This window comes from Salvelinus sp. IW2-2015, unplaced genomic scaffold (genome assembly GCF_002910315.2).
Source record: "Salvelinus sp. IW2-2015 unplaced genomic scaffold, ASM291031v2 Un_scaffold16525, whole genome shotgun sequence".
Taxonomy (NCBI): Eukaryota; Metazoa; Chordata; class Actinopteri; order Salmoniformes; family Salmonidae; genus Salvelinus; species Salvelinus sp. IW2-2015.
Genome location: NW_019957627.1, coordinates 154,836 through 180,399, shown reverse-complemented (window position 1 = coordinate 180,399; position 25,564 = coordinate 154,836). Strand labels below are relative to the sequence as shown.

Here is a 25,564-nt window from a genome sequence, read left to right as displayed (position 1 = left end):
TACTACTGTATTTTGAGAGACATTATTTTCTCTGCCACTAAAGATTTTAGATTCTATTGAAGTTCTTGTCAGTATCACAGATGGCCGAAGTAAGGTAAGCATATTCAGTTAATCTTGGTTTAAATACGTAAACCAAATGAAATATAATGTAATACAAAAAACATATATATATTATAGACACTATGAATTATCTGTCACTCATATATAATATGTCACTGAATTCCCTGTCTCTCTTGTTGCAGGTTACTGAAAAGGTCACAGTGTTTGTCATGGATGCCAATGATGAACGACCAGTGTTCAAAAACCTGCCCTCCTTTTTGGATGTTCCAGAGGTAAGACATTGTGGCCTTAAAATAAAAAGTGTTTTAATTTCAGTGTTTTTAAAACTTCTTAGAGCTAGGTGTCCCGCTTCCTTTGAAACTGCAGGGCGCGCAATTCAAATAAATAATAATAAATATTATGGATTTTAAACATTTATGTATATTTAAGTGTCTTTTATATCATCTGAAAGCTTACATTCTCGTTAATCTAACTGCACTGACCGATTTACAGTAGCTATTACAGCGAAAACATGCCATGTGATTGTTTGAGGACTGCACCAAAATATGCATCAAAATCATTTCCACTGGCACAGGTTTCATACATTCACATATAACGATTAAATATTCACTTACTTTTTGAAAATCTTCCCCTAATTTGTCATCCAAAAGCTCCCAGCTATAACATGTAGTGTCGTTTTATTAGATAAAATTCTTCTTTATATCCCAAAAAGTCTATTTAGTTGGCGCCATCGATTTGAGTAATCCACTCGTTCAACATGTAGGAATCTGAAAAAACTTTGTTTCAACAAGTCAAAATATGTTTCTATTTACTACTCAGATACTTAAAAATGTAAACAAACTATAATATTTATTTCTTGAAAGAAGTATGTTCAATAGGAAACTGATTTTAGCAGGTGCATAATGTCTTCATGGTGCACGCAAACACGAATTTCCAAAACTGTGTCCCTCTACTAAAACTGATATTTCTTATTCATTCTTGAAGTTACAAGCCAGAAACCTTGAACATACACTGCTGACAACCTGTGGAAGCCATAGGAATTGCATCCAGGGAGCTAATTTTCAAAAAGACCTTTCTCTTGCATTTCTAAGAGGATGGTCTCTCTCTCAAAAAAAGATTATGGTTGGTTTTTCTTTGCATTTTCTCCTACCATATCCTACCATATCTATTGTGTTATATTCTCCTACATTGTTTTAACATCTCTACAAACTTCAAAGGGTTTTCTTTCCAATGGTACTAATTATATGCATATCCTGGCTTCAGGGCCTGAGCTACAGGCAGTTTACTTTGGGTACGTCATTCAGACAGGAAGTGGAGAAAAAAAAGGGGCTTAGCCCTATTAATTAAAATTCAACAGTCGGTATACAATGCTTCCCAAAGTGGAATTTGCACAGCTATACTGCACTGGACATGATGTCCAGGTTTTTGGGTTATACTGTACAGAAAGACAAGATCTCCCTGCTTTAAAAAACTGCATAGATCAGCATAAGCTGGCCTCGTGACAGGTGCTTGTTTTTCTGGTGACGAGCCTGTATTTTTGCTGGTGATCAGCTTTCACTGTGTTTTTGCTGGTTACCGGCATAAAGTCATATTATGCTTGCTTGCAAAGTGATGTTTAATTCCTATTGGAATCCAGCAAAAGTGGGGATATCCAACAATTGTAATGGGTAATGGGTCCAACTAACAGATTGGATTAGTTTAAAAAAAAAATGGATGTTATGTATCTTTGTGTAGCATAAGATCGAACCCTTTTATTCAATTTTCACCTAAAATGAAATACCCAAATCTAACTGCCTGTAGCTCAGGATGTCACGCTCTGACCTTAGTTATCTCTGTTTTCTTTATTATTTTGGTTAGGTCAGGGTGTGACAAGAGTGGGTATGCTAGTTTTGAATTCTCTAGGGTTTTTTGTATGTCTAGGGGTTTTGGTAGTCTAGGTATATGTATGTTTATGATGGCCTGAATTGGTTCCGAATCAGAGGCAGCTGTTTATCGTTGTCTCTGATTGGGGATCATATTTAGGTTGCCATTTTCCCTTTTGGTTTTGTGGGTTCTTGATCTGTGTTTAGTTGCCTGTCTGCTCTATCCATATTAGCTTCACGGTTCGTTTTTGTTATTTTGTTATTTTTGTTCAGTGTTCGTTCTTTTAATAAAGAAGATGTACGCTTACAACGCTGCGCCTTGGTCTCCTCCTTACGACAGCCGTGACACAGGACCTAAAGCAAGGATATGCATATTCTTGATACCATTTGAAAGGAAACACTTTGAAGTTTGTGGAAATGTGAATTTAATGTAGGATAATATAACACATTAGATATGGTAAAATATAATACAAACAAAAAACATGGGTTTTCAAAAAAAAAAATGTTCCATCATCTTTGAAATGCAAGAGAAAGGCCATACATTAAGATAAGATCCTAGGTGTAATCTAGATTTTGTCCACAAGATGGCAACAGGGTGTGTGCAAAGTTTCAGACTGATCATGCTGGTCAGACCAATTTGAAATGTATGCTGGTCTATGTTGTTTTTTCAAGCAGGGCTTATAGGGAATATAATAGGTCCAGACCTTGTACAGATCTCATTATAGAACACATATATGTTTTCCTGTTGGCTAATATAATTTAATTTATAAAAATGAAGGCAATAACATATTACCAAAAAAATCACATCCGTTGATGCTACACTTTCCTTATATTAGCTAAAAGGCAAACGTCCATGGGCTTTAGAAAGTATAGCTGTCTTAGCTGATGACAGGATGTCACTTCTTCCCTATTGCGTCAAGTCCATACGTTCATGGTCATTAACATTGATTTGCTTTGAAAGAGATTTGAATAGGTATCAGTTCACATGAAAACTGCAAAAAACCTAGAGAAGGTGTAACCAGCGGAAAAGGTTCTCCCCCAAATGAAGTTAAACCAAAACAGCGATCACTCTACTCTAGCTTATTCAATTTGTGCTACATGTCATGTCCTACATTACTTCTCTGTGGTTTTCCCTGCTTTTCCTAGAACTCTGAAAGTGGGAGCAGTATCTACAAAGTGCTGGCTGTGGATCGGGATACAGGCTCTGGAGGCTCGATCACCTTCTATCTACAGGTACTGTAACATCTGGCTGGGATAAACCCTTTTAACCAGGTCTGCCCGGTTTGCCGAAAGAAGGGCGGGGGAGGGCTTTGTATGCGTCGCGGAAGTTAGAGTAACTATGATCCAGGGTTTTGCCAGCCCGGGTCGCGCATTCAATATGCTGATATAATTTAGGGAGCCTTGTTTTCAGATTAGCCTTGTTAAAATCCCCAGCTACAATAAATACAGCCTAAGGATATGTGGTTTCCAGTTTACATAGAGTCCAATCAAGTTCTTTCAAGGTTGTCGATGTGTCTGCTTGGGGGGGTATACACGTCTGTGATTATACTCGAAGAGAATTCTCTTGGTAGATAATGCGGTCAGCATTTGACTGTAAGGAATTCTAAGTCAGGTGAACAAAAGAACTTGAGTTCCTGTATGTTGTTATGATCACACCACGTCTCGTTAATCATAAGGCATACACCCCCGCCCTTCTTCTTACCAGAGAGATGTTTGTTTCTGTCGGCGCGATGCGTGAAGAAACCAGCTGGCTGTACCGACTCTGATAACGTATCCCGAGTGAGCCATGTTTCCATGAAACAAAGAACGTTACAATCTCTGATGTCTCTCTGGAAGGCAACCCTTGCTTGGATTTCGTATTCCTTGTTGTCAAGAGACTGGACATTGGCGAGTAGTATACTCGGGAGCGGTGCACGATGTGCCCATCTACGGAGCCTGACCAGAAGACCGCTCGGTCTGCCCCTTCTGCGGCGCCGTTGTTTTGGGTCACCGGCTGGGATCCGATCCATTGTTCTGGGTGGTGGACCAAACAGAGGATCCACTTCGGGAAAGTTGTATTCCTGGTCGTAATGTTGGTACGTTGACGTTGCTCTTATATCCAATAGTTCCACCCAGCTGTATGTAATAAAACTTAAGATTTCCTGGGGTAACAATGTAACAAATAATACATTAAAAAAAGTATCCTAAAAGAAAGCACCAGTGCATGAACAATTGTAAAGGATGAATTGCATAAATAAATATCATATTTAAACTGTACGTTTATTATGTTACTAGTTTTTGTTAAGTAGCCTAAGCAAAATATGCCGTGCGAGCAGGGAAATTCCTGGAAAAAATTACATTTGTAAATAGAGCCGCACCTCTTGAATTATATTGTAATAGAAACTGCACAATATGATTTTTCTGAGAGTATATAGAAATCAAAATGTTTAACCTGCAAGTGACTCTGAAGGAGGATTTGATAAAGTGATGATACTTTCCCTGCATCTGTAAATTACAAGATGCGTCCATCTCATGTACAATTTGACAACCGATAGGCCTACTATTGTCACTCACCAGATTATTGTCAATTTAATCTTATCTATGGGCTGATTCTTATTATGTGTGAAATTAGTTTCGGTATAGTTCATATGTAGTTTCGATGGGCCGGCTGTGCAGGCTGACTGGCATCGTTTTTATTTCCCGCTCATCAAGTTGAATAGAGTCAAGGATATGTTTTGCATTATTCTAAAGGCCTAATGCAACACAAAGCATTTTTTCGTTTCCCTTAATAAATTTGATTAGTAATAGAGTTAGAGTAAATAAAACGGTCCCATAACAGTTTCTTTTTACAAAGTAAAATGTAAAAGAGAATGGTATCAACACCTAAGGTGTTTTTTTATTTACAAAAGCAAATGTCACTAGCCATTGGCCTATGGTGGTTCTAGTGTTAACAAGTCACATAAACTCACTCTGTGAGCAATGAAAGTGTTTAACATAATTTTTGAATGATTACCTCATCTCTCTACCCCACACATACAATTATCTCTAATGGCCCTCAGTCGAGCAGTGAATTTCAACCACAGATTCAACCACAAAGACCAGGGAGGTTTTTCAATGCCTCGTAAAGAAGGGCACCTATTGGTAGATCAGGTAAAAAAAAGCAGTCATTGTATATTGCTTTGAGCATGGTGAAGTTAATAATTACACTTTGGATGGTGCATCAGTACACCAAGTTACTACAAAGATACAGGCGTCCTTCCTAACTCAGTTGATGGAGAGGAATAAAACCGCTCAGGGAATTCACCATGAGGCCAATGATGACTTTACAACAGTTGTAGAGTTTAAAGATAAACTTGTTCTTAATGCAACCGCTGTGTCAGATTTCAAAAAAGCTTTAAGGCAAAAGCACAATATTCAATAATCTGAGTACAGCGTTCAGCCACCAAAGCAAGCCATACAGTTACCCGCCAAATTGTGGAGTCAACAAAAGTCAGAAATAGCATTATAAATCTTCACTTACCTTTGCTGATCTTCGTCGGAATGCACTATAGAAAATTAGATATTTCTGTATGTCATTTTCAATACATTTGCAAACAATTCTAAAAACCTGTTTTCACTTTGTCATTATGGGGTATTGTGTGTAGATGGGTGAGAATCATTATTATTTTTATCCATTTTGAATTCAGGCTGTAATACAACAAAATGTGCAATAAGTCAAAGGGTATGAAAACTTTCTGAAGGTACTGTATCACTTTGTATTCAGGACTAAAAAATAATGAATAGTAATTTAGTGCCTTGTTGGAAACAGGATGCATGTTTTGGAATATTTGTATTCTGAACAGGCTTCTTTCTTTTCATTCTGTCGTTTAGGTTAGTGTTGTGGAGTAACTACAATGTTGTTGATCCATCCTCTGTGTTCTCGTATCACAGCCATTAAACTCTATCACCTTTTTAAAGTCACCATTGGCCTCGTGGTGAAAACCCTGAGCAGAGTCCTTCCTCTCCATCAACTGAGTTAGGAAAGACACCTTTATATTTGTTGTGACTGGGTGTATTGATACACCATCTAAAGTGTAATTAACAACTTCACCATGCTCAAAGAGATATTCAATGTCTGCTTTTTTAGTTTAACCAGTCCACCAACAGGTGCCCTTCTTTGCGAGGCAATGAAGGTCTTTGTGGTTGAATCTGTGTTTGAAATTCACTGCTCAACTGATGGACCTTACAGATAATTGTATGTGTGGGGTACAGAGAAGGGCTAGTCATAAAAAAAGCATGTTCAACACTATTATTGCACACAGAGGGAATCCATGCAACTTATTTTTATTTTTTACTTATTTAGGTTTGCCATAAAAAAGGGATGGAATCCTTACTGACTCAAGAAGTTTCAGATTTTCATTTTTAACTAATTTGTAAAAATTTCTATTTTTTTTCTACTTTAGCGGGATTTCTTATATGCGTCCGGATTATTGTCCCACTCCTTGAATGGCAGCTCTAGCCTTTAGCTCAGTGCGGATGTTGCCTGTAATTCATTGCTTCTGGAACATATTCTAGTCTCTGCTAGCAAAACAGTCTTTTGTGTGTGTGTGTGTGTGTGTGTGTGTGTGTGTGTGTGTGTGTGTGTGTGTGTGTGTGTGTGTGTGTGTGTGTGTGTGTGTGTGTGTGTGTGTGTGTGTGTGTGTGTGTGTGTGTGTTGTGTGTTGTGTGTGTGTGTGTGTGTGTGTGTGTGTGTGTTTACATGCACATGCACTTGTCTGTATGCGCACACGAGTATGTAGTTATTGGGCTCATCAGCCGGGGATTAAATCACATTAATTCAATTAAATCAAATCAAGTTGTGTGAGGTATTGGTGGCTTTGGCCAGAGATGGCGGGGAATGTTGGTGTGCACTTTGTGTGGAGACGTGCTATTAGGAGCAGAGCATAGCTGGACACTGATGCAAAGCACATCTGGACACACCAGCCTTTTACCTGCCTGCCCCTATTCAGGGCATATGGCCTCTTTATATCCAAACATAGATATGCATATTTTGTATTCACTCTATGTCCAAATCCCCATGGTCCTTAAAGGGGTAGTTATGTATTTATCTGATTACTGGTATGATATGTCTGCTCACGTTTACCTTAGTGAGTGGTGATGGTGGGGTTTCAGGATGGAGAGGCTTAAGGATTGAAAGGCTCTTCGCTGTTTGACCTCATCGGTGTGTATTTAAGCTTTTAATATGATACCTTTCTTTCTGCCATGACAGACTAATGGTCAATCCAGTAAGTTTGCCATAGACCGACACAGTGGTGTGCTGAGGATCAAGCCCGGGGAGACGCTGGACTATGAGAGGTCGACAACACACTTCATCACAGTGGTGGCCAAGGTAATGGTCGTTGCCTACCACTGATAACAATGATAACCCTACAGTATATCATGCATTGGCAAACACCATGCTCACTCTTTATCACCTTATAATAAGGAATGGGGTACTGAATCCTCATGATATACAGGATACACATGAAGTTAATGAAAAATAAATAGCACATCACTCAACAAAAATAATGTCACTGTGGATAAATCGTGTCGTTTGTTGTTAATGTGATGACATGCTATTTATTGAATAATTAACTATGTTTATAATTTCATGGTTAAATTCATCATATAACCATTAACTCAGAAACCTGGGACATCACGGGAAAAGTTGAGTTATCGTTTCCCAAATTAACTCAAAGAATATCAGAATATATCGATTTCATAGCAGTCACTAATGAATTAATTTACTCATTCAGAACGTCTCGTAATCTGCACAAACCCAGGTCTCACTAATCATTCCAAACCACACAAATTGAGTTGATTATTATATACTAACAGGCTAAATGATAAAATTAGATACACATACACAAACGGTCTAGGTTATTGGTTAGAACTTAGTACAATGGCAACAGGTCCCTAGCGGACTAACACAATATGACACGTGTTACACAAGATGGAGATTTAAAGAAAGCGAGAGAAAGAGTAAGCGAGAATTTCAACACTTGGATATATTTGTAAACTTAGTTTTAGCCCTTGCCCCAAACTGCCACTCTTATGGGTAAAAAGTGCAATGCATGTATTTACGTATTGAAGGTCCTTGTTGGGTATCTTTTTGTGGGCCGAGTTCCGCTTAGTGGGATAGGTTTGGCTGACGCCCTGGCCGACGCCCTGGTTTGGCATACGCCTTGTTCTTTCGTCTTCAGGTGTAAGTCTCTGATTGTCCACACGATGTCACAATGTTCTTTCTCTTAGTTGTCTGTTTCCTTGCACTCGTTCTGTGAGTGGGCTTCTGAGGAGGCTAATCAGCCGTGTTGATGCTCCCAGCATGGGTAGGAGGGCCATGTAGACAACCGGTGGCTTGAGAAGAATAACCGGGTGGTCCTGCTTGAAATTACCTTCATAGATACAGTAATCAACCTTAGGGTTGATTGTTAAGAGATTCCGTTGTCCTCTTCAACTTCATGTTGCGTTTTGGTGTCACGACTACTCGTCTGTAGTGCGTGGTCAACTTAGTCTGATATGTAAATTCTTAACTCACATGTTTTATACACCAGGGAAGAAAGGGGTGTTTCCGTCTTTATGACTTGCTCTCTGGGTTCTCTGCAGCATAGCTAGTTACGAGGCAAGGTATTACAATATACTATGTTCTTATTAGACAACTAAAATCACAGCCTCATCGTCACAAAAACATTCTCTTTGATATGGATATTTTCTACACAACGTCATGCACATATTATGAAAACTATAGTTACAATGTTTCCGTTATAACATCTTCATTTAACTTTTAATGACATCACAAAATCAACATTCATTTTCATATTCCATCTATCATTGTTACCACCATTTTGGCTGATGAAACATAATGTCCCAAAGTCCATTTATTGCATGTTACAGTTCTGAGGTAGCCTCTCCCTAAGGCACACACAGACATTCCAATCCCCAACACTAAAGGAAAAATGATTAGTCTGCTCCCTCCCTCTGCGGGAGGGAGAGATATCTCTGTAGAACTGTGATCTACTGTAACCTGATCCTCACAGGCCAGTCATGACACTAGGATACAGGCATGCTAGTGTCCTGGGGCCTCATTTATAACCATTGCGCAAATTTCACACTACTACATTTCTGCCCTGCGCCATTTCTGAAAAGTTGGCGCACGTACAAACATATCGAGATTCATAAACTTGCCGCAAGCCATACATACGCATGTTTCCCGTTATAAATATCCTGTATGACAGTAACGCCCTTCATTTACTGTATCATTTGGAACTATTGCCATCAGGCCACGGCATGCAAGAGACAAATTGTTGTTCAATATTTAGTTAATCAATAGATTAATAGATTTATTTGTCCTGTCCTGGTATACGCTCAGAGATTAAATAGGCAATGAGGTCGCGCTCCTATCGCACAGAATTACTGTACCCTACACAAACTGTGAAATATTTTACGTAAGCCACGGTCTATTTACTGTGTTGGCAGAATCTTTAGCAGTAACTTATAATGTATCTGGAAAGAGAAAACAATAGCAAACTGTCATGGACCTTTCAGCAGAACGTTTGAATTCAACAATATTTTCCATCGACATTTCCCCCAACGTAAATATGGATGGACTGGCCGCGCCGCGAATTCCGAAACATTGTAGGGCACACACTTCCAGCAGCAGTATGATCCACCTTGTTATCTCTACTGTTGATTGTGCTGTTATCTTGTGCCAAATCCTTCTTGAAGGATATATTTTATCTAAATGAAGACATGATCTTTTAAATTAAATTGCACAAAATAAGGCTGTATAATATGGGATATTTGATTCTGTAACAGGATGGTGGTGGGAATTACAACGGGAAAGAACAGGTGATGTCATCCTCTGCCACCTTGACAATCAATGTGATTGACACCCAGGACACACCCCCTAGCTTTGTCGGGACACCATATTTCGGATACGTTTATGAAGTGTCCATACCAGTAAGTACAAACATGCACAACTCTCAAGATATCACACTAACATGACACACACACAAGAACACCGTACAATTGTATAACATTTCAACAAAAATGTAACCATGTCATTAGATTTAGGCTAATTTAGGCTATTTTCGGGATTTTTAGTGCATCCCGCCAACAGGAATAAACATCTCTCCGGGAAGAAGAAGGGTGGGGGTGTATGTTTCATGATGAACGACTCATGGTGTAATTGTAATAACATACAAGAACTCAAGTCCTTTTGTTCACCTGACCTAGAATTCCTTACAATCAAATGCCGACCGTATTATCTCCTAAGAGAACACTCCTCGGTTATCGTCACAACAGTGTATATCACCCGGCAAGCGGATAACAAGACGGCCATCAAGAAACTTCACTGCACTTTATGCAAACTGGAAACCATATATCCTGAGGCTGCATTTATTGTAGCTGCGTATTTTAACAAAGCTCATTTGAGAACAAGGCTACCTAAATTCTATCAGCATATCGATTGCTGTAAACGAGCGAGTAACACGCTCGACCATTACTACTCTAACTCCCGCGATGCATACAAGGCCCTCCCTCGCCCTCATTTTGGCAAATCTGACCATGACTCCATCTTGTTGCTTCCCTCCTATAGGCAAAAACTAAACCAGGAAGCTCTGTGCTTAGGTCTATCCAATGCTGGTCTGACCAATTGGATTCCACGCTTCAAGATTGCATCAATCACGTGGACTGGGATATGTTCCAGGTAGTCTCAGATAATAACATTGACGTATATATTGACCTAACCAGAAATTGTGGATTGATGGCCGCATTCACGCAAAACTGAAAACACGTCCCACCACATTTTAATCATGGCAAGGCGACTGGAAATATGGCCGAATACGAACAGTGTAGTTATTCCATCCGTAAGTCAATCAAACAAGCAAAGTGTCAGTATAGAGACAAAGTGGAGTCGCAATTCAATGGCTCAAACATGAGACATTTGTGGCAGGGTCTACAAACAGTCACGGATTACAAAAAGTAAACCAGCCCCGTCGCGGACATCGACGTCTTGCTTCCTGACAAGTTAAACAACGTCTTTGCCCGTTTTAAGGATAATACAGTGCCACCGACGTGGCTCGCTACCAAAGACTGTGGGCTCTCCTTCTCTGTGGATGACGAGAGTAAAACATTTAAACGTGTTAACCCTTGCAAGGCTGAAGGCCAAGATGGAATCCCTAATCGCGTCCTCAGAGCATGCGAAGACCATCTGGCTGTGTGTTTACGGACATATTCAATAAATCCCTATCCCAGTCTGCTGTCCCCACATGCTCCAAGATGGCCACCATTGTTCCTGTTCCCAAGAAAGCTAAGGTAACTGAACTAAATGGCTATCGCCCCGTAGCACTCACTTTTGTCATCATGAAGTGCTTTGAGAGACTAGCCAAGGATCATATCAGCTACACCCTACCTGTCACCATAGACCCACTTCAATTTGTTTACTGCCCCAATAGGGCCACAGACGATGCAATTGCCATCACACTGCACATTGCCCTATTCCATCTGGACAAGAGGAATACCTATGTAAGAATGCAGTTAATTGACTACAGCTCAGCATTCGACATCATAGTACCCTTCAAAATCATCATTAAGCTTGAGACTCTGGGTCTTGACCCCACCCTGTGCAACTGGGTCCTGGACTTCCTGACGGGCCGCCCCCAGGTGGTGAGCATAGGAAACAACATCTCCACTCCGCTGATCCTCAACACTGGGGCCCCGCAAGGGTTCGTTCTCAGCCACCTCCTGTACTCCCTGTTCACTCACGACTGCGTGACAATGCATGCCTCAAAGTCAATCATCAAGTTTGCAGATGACACAACAGTGGTAGGCTTGATTACCAACAACGACGAGACATCCTACAGGGAGAAGGTGAGGGCCCTCAGAGTGTGGTGTCAGGAAAATAACCTCTCACTCAATGTCAGCAAAACAAAAGAGATGATCGTGGACTTCAGGAAACAGCAAAGGGAGAACCCCCCCTATCCACATTGACGGGACAGCAGTGGAGAAGGTGGAAAGTTTTAAGTTCCTCTGTGTACAGATGGAACTCAAGCTAACTCTCACATGGTCAGCGCACGGTCAGCTCATGGCAGACCTTACTCAACCCCCTCTCATTCGCCCCCAGCTTCACAGTAGAAGCATCATACAAGGTTCTAAAGACTGTTGACATCTAGTGGAAGCCTTAGGAAGTGCAACATGACCCCATTTCCACTGTATCTTGGACAAGCGAAGAGTTGAAAAACTACAAACCTCAGATTTCCCACTTCCTGGTTGGATTTTTCTCAGGTTTTTGCCTGCCATATGAGTCCTGTTATACTCACAGACATCATTCAAACAGTTTTAGAAACATCAGAGTGTTTCTATCCAAATCTACTAATAATATGCCTATTCTAGCTTGCTTCTGGCATGCTTTTCATCCGGACGTGAAAATACTGCCCCATACCCCAAAGAAGTTAAGCATGTCACAGTTTAGGTCACCTAGCAGCACGAGCTCTGAAGATAGATGGGGGGCAATCAGTTCACATATGGTGTCCAGAGCACAGCTGGGGGCAGAGGTTGGTCTATAGCAGGCGGGAACGGTGAGAGACTTGTTTTTAGAGAGGTGGATTTTTAAAAGTAGAAGTTCAAATTGTTTGGGTACAGACCTGAATAGTAGGACAGAACTCTGCAGGCTATCTTGTCTGAAAATGTTGTAGTTAGGGATGGAGATTTCAGAGTTTTTGGTGGTCTTCCTAAGCCAGGATTCAGACACGGCTAGGACATCTGGGTTGGCGGAGTGTGCTAAAGCAGTGAATAAAACAATGTTAACATGCATGAAACCAAGGCTATTACGGTTACAGAAGTCATCAAAAGAGAGCGCCTGGGGTATAGGAGTGGAGCTAGGCACTGCAGGGCCTGGATTCACCTCTACATCACCAGATGAACCGAGGAGGAGTAGGATAAGGGTACGGCTAAAAGCTATGAGAATTGGTCGTCTAGGACGTCCGGAACAGAGAGTAAAAGGAGCAGGTTTCTGGGGGCAATAAAATAGCTTCAAGGTATAATGTACAGACAAAGGTATGGTAGGATGTGAATACAGTGGAGGTAAACCTAGGCATTGAGTGATGATGAGAGAGATATTGTCTCTAGAAACATMATTGAAACCAGGTGATGTCATCGCATGTGTGGGTGGTGKAACTGAAAGGTTGRATAAGGTATWATGAGCAGGGCTAGAGGCTCTACAGTGAAATAAGCCAATAAACACTAACCAGAACAGTAATGGACAAGGCATATTGACATTAAGGAGAGGCATGCTTAGCCGAGTGATCATAAGGGTCCAGTGAGTAGTGAGGTTGGTTGGGGTCACGCCGATTCAGACAGCTAGCCGGGCCATGGGTAGCAAGCTGGCAGAGGATGGAGGTCTGTTTTTAGCCACCTCGTGCGTTTCCGTCGGTAGATTAGTGGGGTTCCGTGTGGTAGAGGGGACCAATCCAATCGGCAAAATAGTTATAGTTATAGTGGCCCAAGAAAATTGTCCGATAGGCCTATTCAGATAGATATTTGGAACTCAAGAGTAAAAAGTAGGGGTATGCCGCCATGGCAATACTCATATTCGTAATCGTACCCATAAATTGACAGTTGACAGTCGAATTGGGTGATACTCGTGATACTCGTGTTTTAATATGCGTAAGTAGATGTTGGCAAAATACCTTCCTGCACATTCTCACAGTCACTGCAAAAAGCTGCAGATTAGGAGTAGTGCAAGGAGGGGTGTGTGTGTGTGTCCTCAACATGCAGCGGGCAGCCTAGTTTGCTATCAGTCAGTCAGAATGCCCATCGGCGGTTCATATTTTTTCACAACCCTTGTCTCGCTTGTTAGATATTATGCACATTGATAGCTTGATAGCAAAGATCCTCTCCGTGTGATTCATCATGGTGTCAGGCAGCGTCAATCTAAAAGATTAGAAAACAGATCAGATGAATTTATGAAGCGAGTGGGGGAGTGATTTCTACTTAAGTCCAGAAATTCCTTTATGTTTCAAATCCAAACAGTTTTCCATGTTGATTTAAATGACATCAGTTGGAAATGTATGGGATCTCTCTCTGCAGTCTCTTAGTAGCCCCATGCTGTGTTTTTGCGGTGAACTGCTCCAGGGGTATATTCATTACGAACCAAATGGAAGCAAACAGAAGCAAACGGGATGAAACAGGGACCTACCTGCATTTGTCCAAAATAAACTAGTTTTTGCTGTAAAATGTTTTCTGTTTGGAGTAAAAGGTTTACATGACAAAACATTTTGCAACTTTATGCTACGGTCTTTGTCTAATGAATCTCCTTATTATCAGCACGAAACAGCCTAAACGACAAGTGTAATTGTAAACACTGAGTGATGTTGCATGTGTTACATTCAGCAAAAACATTCAACTATTGAACTATCATGTCAACTATATTTCTGTTTTTGATGTTGATGGGAATTCATAAACTAAGATTATATTCATTCAACGCCTCATAATATGGACGATAGAAAATAGATTTTGGGGGAGCATGGTATATATTGCGCAACTGGTAACATGTAGACTGAACAAAAAAAGTATATTTTATAGTATTAATATATAATATTTTTCTCTATTTCTTACATATACATGTTCATTATAGTCCAACGAGCAAACTGTTACCGTCCATGTAGCTATTGGAGAGAAAAACTCCAGCTGTATTTATCCTGAATGCCTCTAAGGCTTCAAAGCTGATTACCAATCCTGTTTTACTGGTAATTACATAGATTTGTTTCATAGCTCAGACTATTCTAATAACACTTCTGTCCTCAGGGTTCGGAAATATTCACCGTTTTCGCCAAAGATGGAGACCTAGGAATGCCCAAACCAATCCATTATTCCCTCGAGAATGGTAAGCGTCAACAGTTCTCCAGTAGGCTTTCTATGGAGTATCTCTGTGAACATTGTTTATTTACATTGATTTTCTATGATATGTGCTCATTTTATTTGATATAACGTACCAAAAAGCCTGTTGTATGTTTGAATTCCTTCACATACCCCTCGTGATGAAGGCATTCAATGGTCTGCTTCTAAGATGTAAACACATGACATCGTGATCTGCTGTCAGTGTGTTAAGAGGAGCTACGTCAGCTCCCAGAGAATGAAATGAGATTGTTTCTGAGTGCACTTCAAATATGCATCATGCAGTTCCTCCTTTTTGAATAGTAACTTCATGCTGTTCAACATTATATCAACTTTGAAATTGCATATAAATGTACAGAAAAGAAAACAACATGATTAATATTCTCAGTTGATTTGTATGTTTACACCTCCGAGACTTATGGCCTCTGACTTATAATCACACTATACACACTCTTATTCCCCCTTCTTTTATACAATTGAGAATTACATTTCAGCAGGAGCTTTTGACTTCCTCTTCCTCCTTCGGGTTCCTAAGAGAGTGATGAACATGAATAAACATGTATGGCAAAAAAACTACATTTGATAACATGATGATTAAATCAATCAATCAACAAAAAAAAACTCTTACATCAGCTGATGCCACAAAGTGCTGTACAGAAACCCAGCCTAAAACCCCAAACAGCAAGCAATGCAGGTGAAGAAACACAGTGGCTAGGAAAAACTCCCTAGACAGGCCAGAACCTAGGAAGAAATCCTAGAGAGGAACCAGGCTATGAGGGGTGGCCAGTCTTCTTCTGGCTGTGCTGAGCGGAGATTATAACAGAAGATGTTCAAATGTTCATAGATGATCAGCAGGGTCAAATAATAATAATCACAGTGCTTGTCGAGGGTGCAACAGGTCAGCACCTCAGGAGTAAATGTCAGTTGGAGCAGCAGCATGGCCAGGTGGACTGGGGACAGCAAGGAGTCATCAGGCCAGGTAGTCCTGAGCCATGATCCTACGGCTCAGGTCCTCCGAGAGAGAGAAAGAAAGAGAGAGAGAATTAGAGAGAGCATACTTAAATTCACACAGGACACAGGATAAGACAGGAGAAATACTCCAGAAATAACAGACTGACCCTAGTCCCCCGACACAATCTACTAAAGCATAAATACTGGAGGCTGAGACAGGAGGGGTCGGGAGACACTGTAGCACTGTCCGATGATACCCCCGGACAGGGCCAAACGGGCAGGATATAACCCCACCCACTTTGCCAACGCACAGCCACCACACCACCAGAGGGATATCTTCAACCACCAACTTACCATCCTGAGACAAGGCAGAGTATAGCCCACAAAGATTTCCACCACGGCACAACTTAAGGGGGGGTGGGGGGTGGGGCGCCAACCCGGACAGGAAGATCATGTCAGTGACTCAACCCTCTCAAGTGACGCACCCCTCCTAGGGACGGGATGGAAGAGCACCAGTAAGCCAGTGACTCAGCCCCTTTAATAGGGTTAGAGGCAGAGAATCCCAGTGGAGAGAGGGAAACCGGCCAGGCAGAGACAGCAAGGGCGGTTCGTTGCTCCAGTGCCTTTCCGTTGACCTTCAAACTCCTCGGCCAGACTACAATCAAGCATAGGACCTACTTAAGAGATGAGTCTTCAAAAAATAATTACAGGTTGAGACCGAGTATGCGTCTCTCACATGGATGGCAGCCATTCCATAAAAATGGAGCTCTCTAGGAGATTCCCACTCTCCCTTAGCCTGACTGTACAGTGGCTTGCGAAAGTATTCACCTCCCTTGGCATTTTTCCTATTTTGTTGCCTTACAACCTGGAATTAAAATAGATTTTTTGGGGGTTTGTATCATTTGATTTATACAACATGCCTACCACTTTGAAGATACAAAATATATTTTATTGTGAAACAAACAAGAAATAAGACAAAAAAATGGAATACTTGAGTGTGCGGAACTATTCACCCCCCCAAAGTCAAGACTTTGTAGAGCCACCTTTTGCAGCAATTACAGCTGCAAGTATCTTGATGTATGTCTTTATAAGCTTGGCCCATCTAGCCGCTGGGATTTTTGCCCATTCTTCAAGGCAAAACTTCTCCAGCTCCTTCAAGTTGGATGGGTTCCGCTGGTGTACAGCAATCTTTAAGTCATACCACAGATTCTCAATTGGTCTGAGGTCTGGGCTTTGACTAGGCCATTCCAAGACATTTAAATGTTTCCCCTTAAACCACTCAAGTGTTGCTTTAGCAGTATGCTTAGGGTTATTGTCCTGCTGGAAGGTGAACCTCCATCCCAGTCTCAAATCTCTGGAAGACAAACAGGTTTCCCTCAAGAATTTCCGTGTATTTAGCACCATCCATCATTCCTTCACAGTCCCTGCTGATGAAAAACATCCCCACAGCTTGATGCTTCACAGTGGAGATGGTATTCTTGGGTTGATGAGAGGTGTTGGGTTTGCACCAGATGTAGCGTTTTCCTTGATGGCCAAACAGCTCATTTTTAGTTTCATCTGACCAGAGTACCTTCCTCCATATGTTTGGGGAGTCTCCCACATGCCTTTTGGCAAACACCAAACACGTTTGCTTATTTTTTATTTATGCAACGGCTTTTTCATGGCCACTCTTCCGTAAAGCCCAGCTCTTTGGAGTGTACGGCTTAAAGTGGTTCTATGGACAGATACTCCAATCTCTGCTGTGGATCTTTGCAGCGCCTTCAGGGTAATCTTTGATATCTTTGATGCCACTCTGAATAATGCCCTCTTTGCCTGGTCCATAAGTGTTGGTGGGCGGCCCTCTCTTGGCAAGTTTGTTGTGTTGCCATAGTCTTTCAGTTTTTTAATAATGGATTTAATGGTGCTCCTTGGGATGTTCAAAGTTTCTGATATTTTTTTATAACCCAACCCTGATCTGTACTTCTCCACAACTTTGTCCCTGACCTGTTTGGAGGGCTCATTGGTCTTTATGGTGCCTCGTGCTTGGTAGTGCCTCTTGCTTAGTGGTGTTGCAGACTCTGGGACCTTTCAGAACAGGTGTATATATACACTGAGATAATGTGACAGATCATGTGACTCTAAAGAGTCACGGTTTTGTCTCACCAGGGGTGATGCTCAGATTTGTGTTTATCATTGAAGGAATGAGTGTTACGCCAAGGCCTGTACTCTGGAGCGGGATCGATTTGGAGGTGGAGGGTCCGTCATGGTCTGGGACGGTGTTTCACAGCATCATCGGACTGAGCTTGTTGTCATTGCAGGCAAGCTCAACGCTGTGCATTACAGGGAAGACATCCTCCTCCCTCATGGGGTACCCTTCCTGCAGGCTCATCCTGACATGACCCTCCAGCATGACAATGCCACCAGCCATACTGCTCGTTCTGTGCATGATTTCCTGCAAGACAGGATTGTCAGTGTTCTGCCATGGCCAGCGAATTCCCGGATCTCAATCCTATTGAGCATGTCTGGGACCTGTTGGATCTGAGGGTGAGGGCTATGGCCATTCCCCCCAAAAATGTCCGGGAACTTGCAGGTGCCTTGGTGGAAGAGTGGGGTAACATCTCACAGCAAGAACTGGCAAATCTGGTGCAGTCCTTGAGGAGAAGATGCACTGCAGTACTTAATGCAGCTGGTGGCCACATCAGATACTGACTGTTACTTTTGATTTTGACCCCCCCTTTGTTCAGGGACACATTATTCCATTTCTGTTAGTCACATGTCTGTGGAACTTGTTCAGTTTATGTCTCAGTTGTTGAATCTTGTGATGTTCATACACATATTTGCACATGTTAAGTTAGCTGAAAATAAACGCAGTTGACAGTGAGAGGATGTTTCTTTTTTTGCTGAATTTACTTAGGAAAAAAAGTGCTAAGAGTGTACAGTATACATATTATAGTACATCCCTACTCCCTATGACATGTTCCTACCGTACTGTGATATCTCTCCTCTTTCCTATGCAGGTACAGATGGTGTTTTCAGCATCAACAAAACAAGTGGTGTGATTAGTCTGCTGACTTACCCTATCTATCTGAAGAGGGACATTTTCAACATGAAAGTCAAGGTAGGTTTATGTAGCCACACAATAAGACAGAACTGTAGGCTATAATATACTGCTCCAGTAGGAGTTGTTTTTTTGTTTGTTATGGAATGTTTTCATCGTCACTGTAATACTTTTGTGTAATCTCAACAGTAAAACACTGTAGAATGCACAGTAAAATTAATGTGTAGACAGCATTGAATTATGGGTAAAATGCTGAAAAATACTGTTATTAACTGTAATTGGAAGCCTCCTGTAAAAATTACTCTAAAATACTGTATTTCTTTACAGTAATAATTTATGCCTACTGTAGATTCAAATGATCAGTTTCAGGCGCGAACGTCATGCTGTCAGGTGAGACATATGAAGCTCAGACTATTTTAGTAAATATCTTTTTGAAGCGGCTGTGAAGTGGAAGAATATTTTCAACTTCTGCTGGGTAGGAATCTTGACTTGTTTATAAGTATCTTTATTGCTAGACAACGTTGAATTACTGCATATTTTCTTAGCTAACCAAGGTAGCTAGCTGGCTTAAGTTCGCTAGCTATCCAGCTAGCTAGCTCAAGTTGATGCAAGCCATTTTGGTCTGCTCTAAATTGCTCGTAAATATCTTGCTGTGAGACCTAGAAGAAAATCACCCAGATAATAGAGAATAAACTGAGTGCAGATTGGTGACGCTGTGTTTTCACCATTACTACAGAGAAAATGTCTTGATTCTAGCAGTTCAAAAGTTATTACCCATATTTTTAGAGGCACAATGTTTTTTTTCAGATAGATGGGCTGTATATTACACATAATCCACGTCGTGGACTGTTAAACTACTTGTGAGCTGCTAAACCCAATGAATGAATGACTACTCCACCGGTGTTGTATCGAGGTGCCTGCCAACCTAAGGTGTTTGCCACTAGGAAGCTGTAAATCAGTGTCGCTCGCAGTAGCTAGTAACATGGACAATTGTTTTCCCTCCCAGGATTATATTTAAAGTTGGATAGCAGCCTACACAACAAATAACTAATAGAGGTAGCCAACCAGATGTCACCGTGATACAGTCTACTCAATGAATGCCAAGAACACCAGGACACAGTGTCCTCCTTTGCTGTCACAGCCCTGTGTGATTCGGTTCGCTCGGCTCTCAGCTGCACAACATATGTCATTGTTTTGCAGGCCAGGAGTGTCCATTATAGCCTCTCCCCGCTAACCATTTGTTTAATGTAAATAATGTTGTTCCATAATGTTACAGTTTTAGCTAAACCTGTTCACTTTACTAGTAGTATGCAAACATTTGGTGGCACAGAAAGAAAATAAAATGTTGTGAGTCTGGTAAAATAATCTGTGGTATTGTTGTAGGCTTTAGCAATGTTTTATTAGTTAGCTAGTATTTTGAAGTAGGTGTATCTAGCTGTCTCTTTTTTGTATTTGTTCAATGCCTTAAAATCATTTTAGGATAGGCGTCCCGCTAGCGGCACACCTCGACAACATCCGGTGAAATTGCAGAGAGCGAAATTCAAATTACAGTATTATAAATATTTAACATTCATAAACATACAAGTGTTAAACATCAAAGTAAAGCTCAACTTCTTGTTAATCCAGCCGCTGTGTCAGATTTCAAAAAGGCTTTACGGCAAAAGCACACCATGCCGATTATCTGAGGACAGCACCCCGCTTACAAAAGCATACAAACATTTTCAAGCCAAGTAGAGGAGTCACAAAAGTCAGAAATAGCGATAAAATTAATCACTTACCTTTGATGATCTTCATCTGGTTGCACTTACAAGAGTCCCCATTACACAATAAATGTTTGTTTTGTTCGATAAAGTTCCTCTTTATGTCCCAAAACGTCTTGCGCAAACCAAACACCTCTCATCACCCTGAGAATACCATGTTTTTCATCGGCAGGGACTGGGAAACTGGTCAGAATTGAAGGAATGATGGATGGCTCTAAATACAGGGATATTCTTGAGGGAAACCTGTTTCAGTCTTTTTTTTTTTTTTTTTTTTTTTTTTTTTCACCTTTATTAACCAGGTAGGCTAGTTGAGAACAAGTTCTCATTTGCAACTGCGACCTGGCCAAGATAAAGCATAGCAGTGTGAACAGACAACACAGAGTTACACATGGAGTAAAACAATAAACAAGTCAATAACATGGTAGAAAAAAAGAGAATCTATATACAATGTGTGCAAAAGGCATGAGGTAGGCAATAATCGAATAATTACTATTTAGCGATTAACACTGGAGTGATAAATCATCAGATGATCATGTGCAAGAAGAGATACTGGTGTGCAAAAGAGCAGAAAAGTAAATAAATAAAAGCAGTATGGGGGTGAGGTAGGTAAATTGGGTGGGTAGTTTACAGATGGACTATGTACAGCTGCAGCGATCGGTTAGCTGCTCGGATAGCAGATTTTTAAAGTTGTTGAGGGAGATAAAAGTCTCCAACTTCAGAGATTTTTGCAATTCGTTCCAGTCGCAGACAGCAGAGAACTGGAAGGAAAGGCGTCCAAATGAGGTTTTGGCTTTAGGGATGATCAGTGAGATACACCTGTGGAGCGCGTGTTGCGGGTGGGTGTAGCCATCGTGACCAGTGAACTGAGATAAGGCGGCACTTTACCTAGCATAGCCTTGTAGATGACCTGGAGCCAGTGGGTCTGACGACGAACATGTAGCGAGGGCCGCCGACTAGGGCATACAGGTCGCAGTGGTGGGTCGTATAAGGTGCTTTAGTAACAAAACGAATGGCACTGTGATAAACTGCATCCAGTTTGCTGAGTAGAGTATTGGAAGCTATTTTGTAGATGACATCGCCGAAGTCGAGGATCGGTAGGATAGTCAGTTTTACTAGGGTAAGTTGGCGGCGTGAGTGAAGGAGGCTTTGTTGCGGAATAGAAAGCCGATTCTTGCTTTGATTTTGGATTGGAGATGTTTGATATGAGTCTGGAAGGAGAGTTTGCAGTCTAGCCAGACACCTAGGTACTTATAGATGTCCACATATTCTAGGTCGGAACCGTCCAGGGTGGTGATGCTAGTCGGGCGTGCGGGTGCAGGCAGCGAACGGTTGAAAAGCATGCATTTGGTTTTACTAGCGTTTAAGAGCAGTTGGAGGCCACGGAAGGAGTGTTGTATGGCATTGAAGCTCGTTTGGAGGTTAGATAGCACAGTGTCCAAGGAAGGGCCGGAAGTATATAGAATGGTGTCGTCTGCGTAGAGGTGGATCAGGGAATCGCCCGCAGCAAGAGCAACATCATTGATGTATACAGAGAAAGAGTCGGCCCGAGAATTGAACCCTGTGGTACCCCCATAGAGACTGCCAGAGGACCGGACAACATGCCCTCCGATTTGACACACTGAACTCTGTCTGCAAAGTAGTTGGTGAACCAGGCAAGGCAGTCATTAGAAAAACCGAGGCTACTGAGTCTGCCGATAAGAATATGGTGATTGACAGAGTCGAAAGCCTTGGCCAGGTCGATGAAGACGGCTGCACAGTAATGTCTTTTATCGATGGCGGTTATGATATCGTTTAGTACCTTGAGCGTGGCTGAGGTGCACCCATGACCGGCTCGGAAACCGGATTGCACAGCGGAGAAGGTACGGTGGGATTCGAGATGGTCAGTGATCTGTTTGTTGACTTGGCTTTCGAAGACCTTAGATAGGCAGGGCAGGATGGATATAGGTCTGTAACAGTTTGGGTCCAGGGTGTCTCCCTTTGAAGAGGGGGATGACCGCGGCAGCTTTCCAATCCTTGGGGATCTCAGATGATACGAAGGAGAGGTTGAACAGGCTGGTGATAGGGGGTGCGACAATGGCGGCGGACAGTTTCAGAAATAGGGGGTCCAGATTGTCAAGCCCAGCTGATTGTATGGGTCCAGGTTTTCCAGCTCTTTCAGAACATCTGCTATCTGGATTTGGGTAAAGGAGAAGCTGGGGAGGCTTGGGCGAGTAGCAGCGGGGGGGGGGCTGTTGGCCAAGGTTGGAGTCGCCAGGAGGAAGGCATGGCCAGCCATTGAGAATGCTTGTTGAAGTCTTCGATTATCACGGATTTATCGGTGGTGACCGTGTTACCTAGCCTAGTGCAGTGGGCAGCTGGGAGGAGGTGCTCTTGTTCTCCATGGACTTTACAGTATCCAGAACTTTTTGGAGTTAGAGCTACAGGATGCAAATTTCTGCTTGAAAAAGCTGGCCTTTGCTTTCCTGACTGACTGCGTGTATTGGTTCCTGACTTCCCTGAACAGTTGCATATCGCGGGGCTCTTCGATGCTATTGCAGTTCGCCACAGGATGTTTTTGTGCTGGTCGAGGGCAGTCAGGTCTGGAGTGAACCAAGGGCTATATCTGTTCTTGGTTCTGCATTTTTTGAACGGAGCTGCTTGTCTAATATGGTGAGGAAGTAACATTTAAAGAATGACCAGGCATCCTCAACTGACGGGATGAGGTCAATATCCTTCCAGGGTACCCGGGCCAGGTCGATTAGAAAGGCCTGCTCGCAGAAGTGTTTTAGGGAGCGTTTGACAGTGATGAGGGGTGGTCGTTTGACCGCGGACCCGTGGCGGATACAGGCAATGAGGCAGTGATCGCTGAGATCTTGATTGAAGACAGCAGAGGTGTATTTGGAGGGCAGGTTGGTCAGGATAATGTCTATTAGGGTGCCCATGTTTACGGATTTAGGGTTGTACCTGGTGGGTTCCTTGATGATTTGTTGAGATTGAGGGCATCAAGCTTGGATTGTAGGACTGCCGGGGTGTTAAGCATATCCCAGTTTAGGTCACCTAACAGAACAAACTCTGAAGCTAGATGGGGAGCGATCAATTCACAGATGGTGTCCAGGGCACAGCTGGGAGCTGAGGGGGGTCGGTAGCAGCGGCAACAGTGAGAGACTTATTTCTGGAGAGATTAATTTTTAAAATTAGAAGTTCGAACTGTTTGGGCATAGACCTGGAAAGTATGACAGAACTTTGCAGGCTATCTCTGCAGTAGATTGCAACTCCTCCCCTTTGGCAGTTCTATCTTGACGGAAAGTGTTATAGTTGGGTATGGAAATCTCAGAATTTTTGGTGGCCTTCCTAAGCCAGGATTCGGACACGGCAAGGACATCAGGGTTGGCAGAGTGTGCTAAAGCGGTGAGTAAGGCAAACTTAGGGAGGAGGCTTCTGATGTTGACATGCATGAGGCCAAGGCTTTTTCGATCACAGAAGTCAACAAATGAGGGTGACTGGGGACATGCAGGGCCTGGGTTTACCTCCACATCACCCGAGGAACAGAGGAGTAGTAGGATGAGGGTGCGGCTAAAGGCTATCAAAACTGGTCGCCTAGAGCGTTGGGGACAAAGAATAAAAGGAGCAGATTTATGGGCGTGGTAGAATAGATTCTGGGCATAATGTGCAGACAGGGGTATGGTGGGGCGTGGCTACAGCGGAGGCAAGCCCAGGCACTGGGTGATGATAAGAGAGGTTGTATCTCTGGACATGCTGGTCTCAATGGGTGAGGTCACCGCATGTGTGGGGGGTGGGACCAAGGAGGTATCAGAGGTACGGAGAGTGGAACTACAGGGTCCATTGCAAACCAAAACAATGATAGCTAGCCTGAACAACAGTATGCAAGGCATATTGATATTTGAGAGAGACATACAATAAGGCATAAAGTGATTGCAGGTCTTGATTGGGAGAGCTAGCTAAAACAACAGGTAAGATAACAGCAGCAATAACAGGGTGCTAGTCTAACACAGCAACAACAGGTAAAAATGGCGACGACTAGGCAGAGAGGGTCGGATTAACTACACACAGATCCTGAGTTAAAGCACAGAGCCGACAGATAAAACACAAATAAACAGAATGGAGTACCGTGAATTAAYGGACAGTCAAGCATGCATCAGCTATGTAGCCAAGTGATCATAGTGTCCAGGGGGGTGGTCTGCTCAGACGGAGGGGGTCTGCTCAGACGTGGTCGTGTCGACAGAGAATCCAAGCCAGATGGCGATGGCGAAAGAGAGGTTGTGAATTGTAGAATTGTGTTTGCTAACTGGTGCTAGCTTCGTGGCAGTGGCGCTAGCTGCGCTAGCCGCRAGCTAGCTGTGAGGATCMGAAGCAGTGGCTCAGGGATTACGGCAGGAATCCGGCGTTGTTGTCRAGAGACAGTCCGATGCTGGTAAATTGGTGAGTAATATCCAGGCTAATAACAGGGCTGGTGTCTGTGCAGAAGGTAAAAGCTACTAGCAGCGGCAAAAAAATGGCTAAATTAGCTTGTAGCTGGTATTGTAGCCCAAGAATTTGCTGGTAGACCTCTTCAGCTAGCCGGCAGATGGGCCTAGCTCGAGGCTAGCTCAAGGCTAACTGGTGCTTGCTTCGGGACAGAGGTGTTAGCCAGTAGTAGCCACTCGGTTGCAGCTAGCTAGCTGTGATGATACGGTGTAATTGTCCAGAGCTTGCGTCAGGAATCCGGTGATGTGGTAGAGAAAAAGCAGTCCTATATGCTCTGGGTTGATATCGCGCTTGCAGACTGGCAGGTATTGGCCCGGTATTGAAGCTGGCTGTGTCCGAGTTGAGGGTGAAGACCGCAGCAGTGGCTAACTGACTACTAGCTAGTAGCTAGTTATCTGGCTAGCTTCTGATTGGGGTTACGGTTCTAAAGTATAAAAAAATAGCAGGTCCGTACCACATTGGGTGAGGCGGAATGTAGGAATGTATATTCAGTTCCTAGATGGAAAGTGAAATTAAAATATATACGAAATGTATACGAA

The 25,564-nt window shown here is 42.4% G+C and overlaps 1 protein-coding gene across 1 annotated transcript in view; it reads left to right on the top strand.

Annotated features, from left to right (window-relative positions):
• LOC112080834 (cadherin-related family member 1a) overlaps positions 1-25,564 on the top strand; it is an 86,553-nt gene that overhangs the window by 8,294 nt on the left and 52,695 nt on the right. The window contains exons 4-10 of the mRNA XM_024146769.2: positions 44-94; positions 243-332; positions 3,069-3,155; positions 7,150-7,269; positions 9,735-9,878; positions 14,724-14,802; positions 18,761-18,861. Of these exons, the coding sequence (XP_024002537.1) occupies positions 44-94; positions 243-332; positions 3,069-3,155; positions 7,150-7,269; positions 9,735-9,878; positions 14,724-14,802; positions 18,761-18,861 (672 nt within the window). The remainder of the gene's footprint in view (positions 1-43; positions 95-242; positions 333-3,068; positions 3,156-7,149; positions 7,270-9,734; positions 9,879-14,723; positions 14,803-18,760; positions 18,862-25,564) is intronic.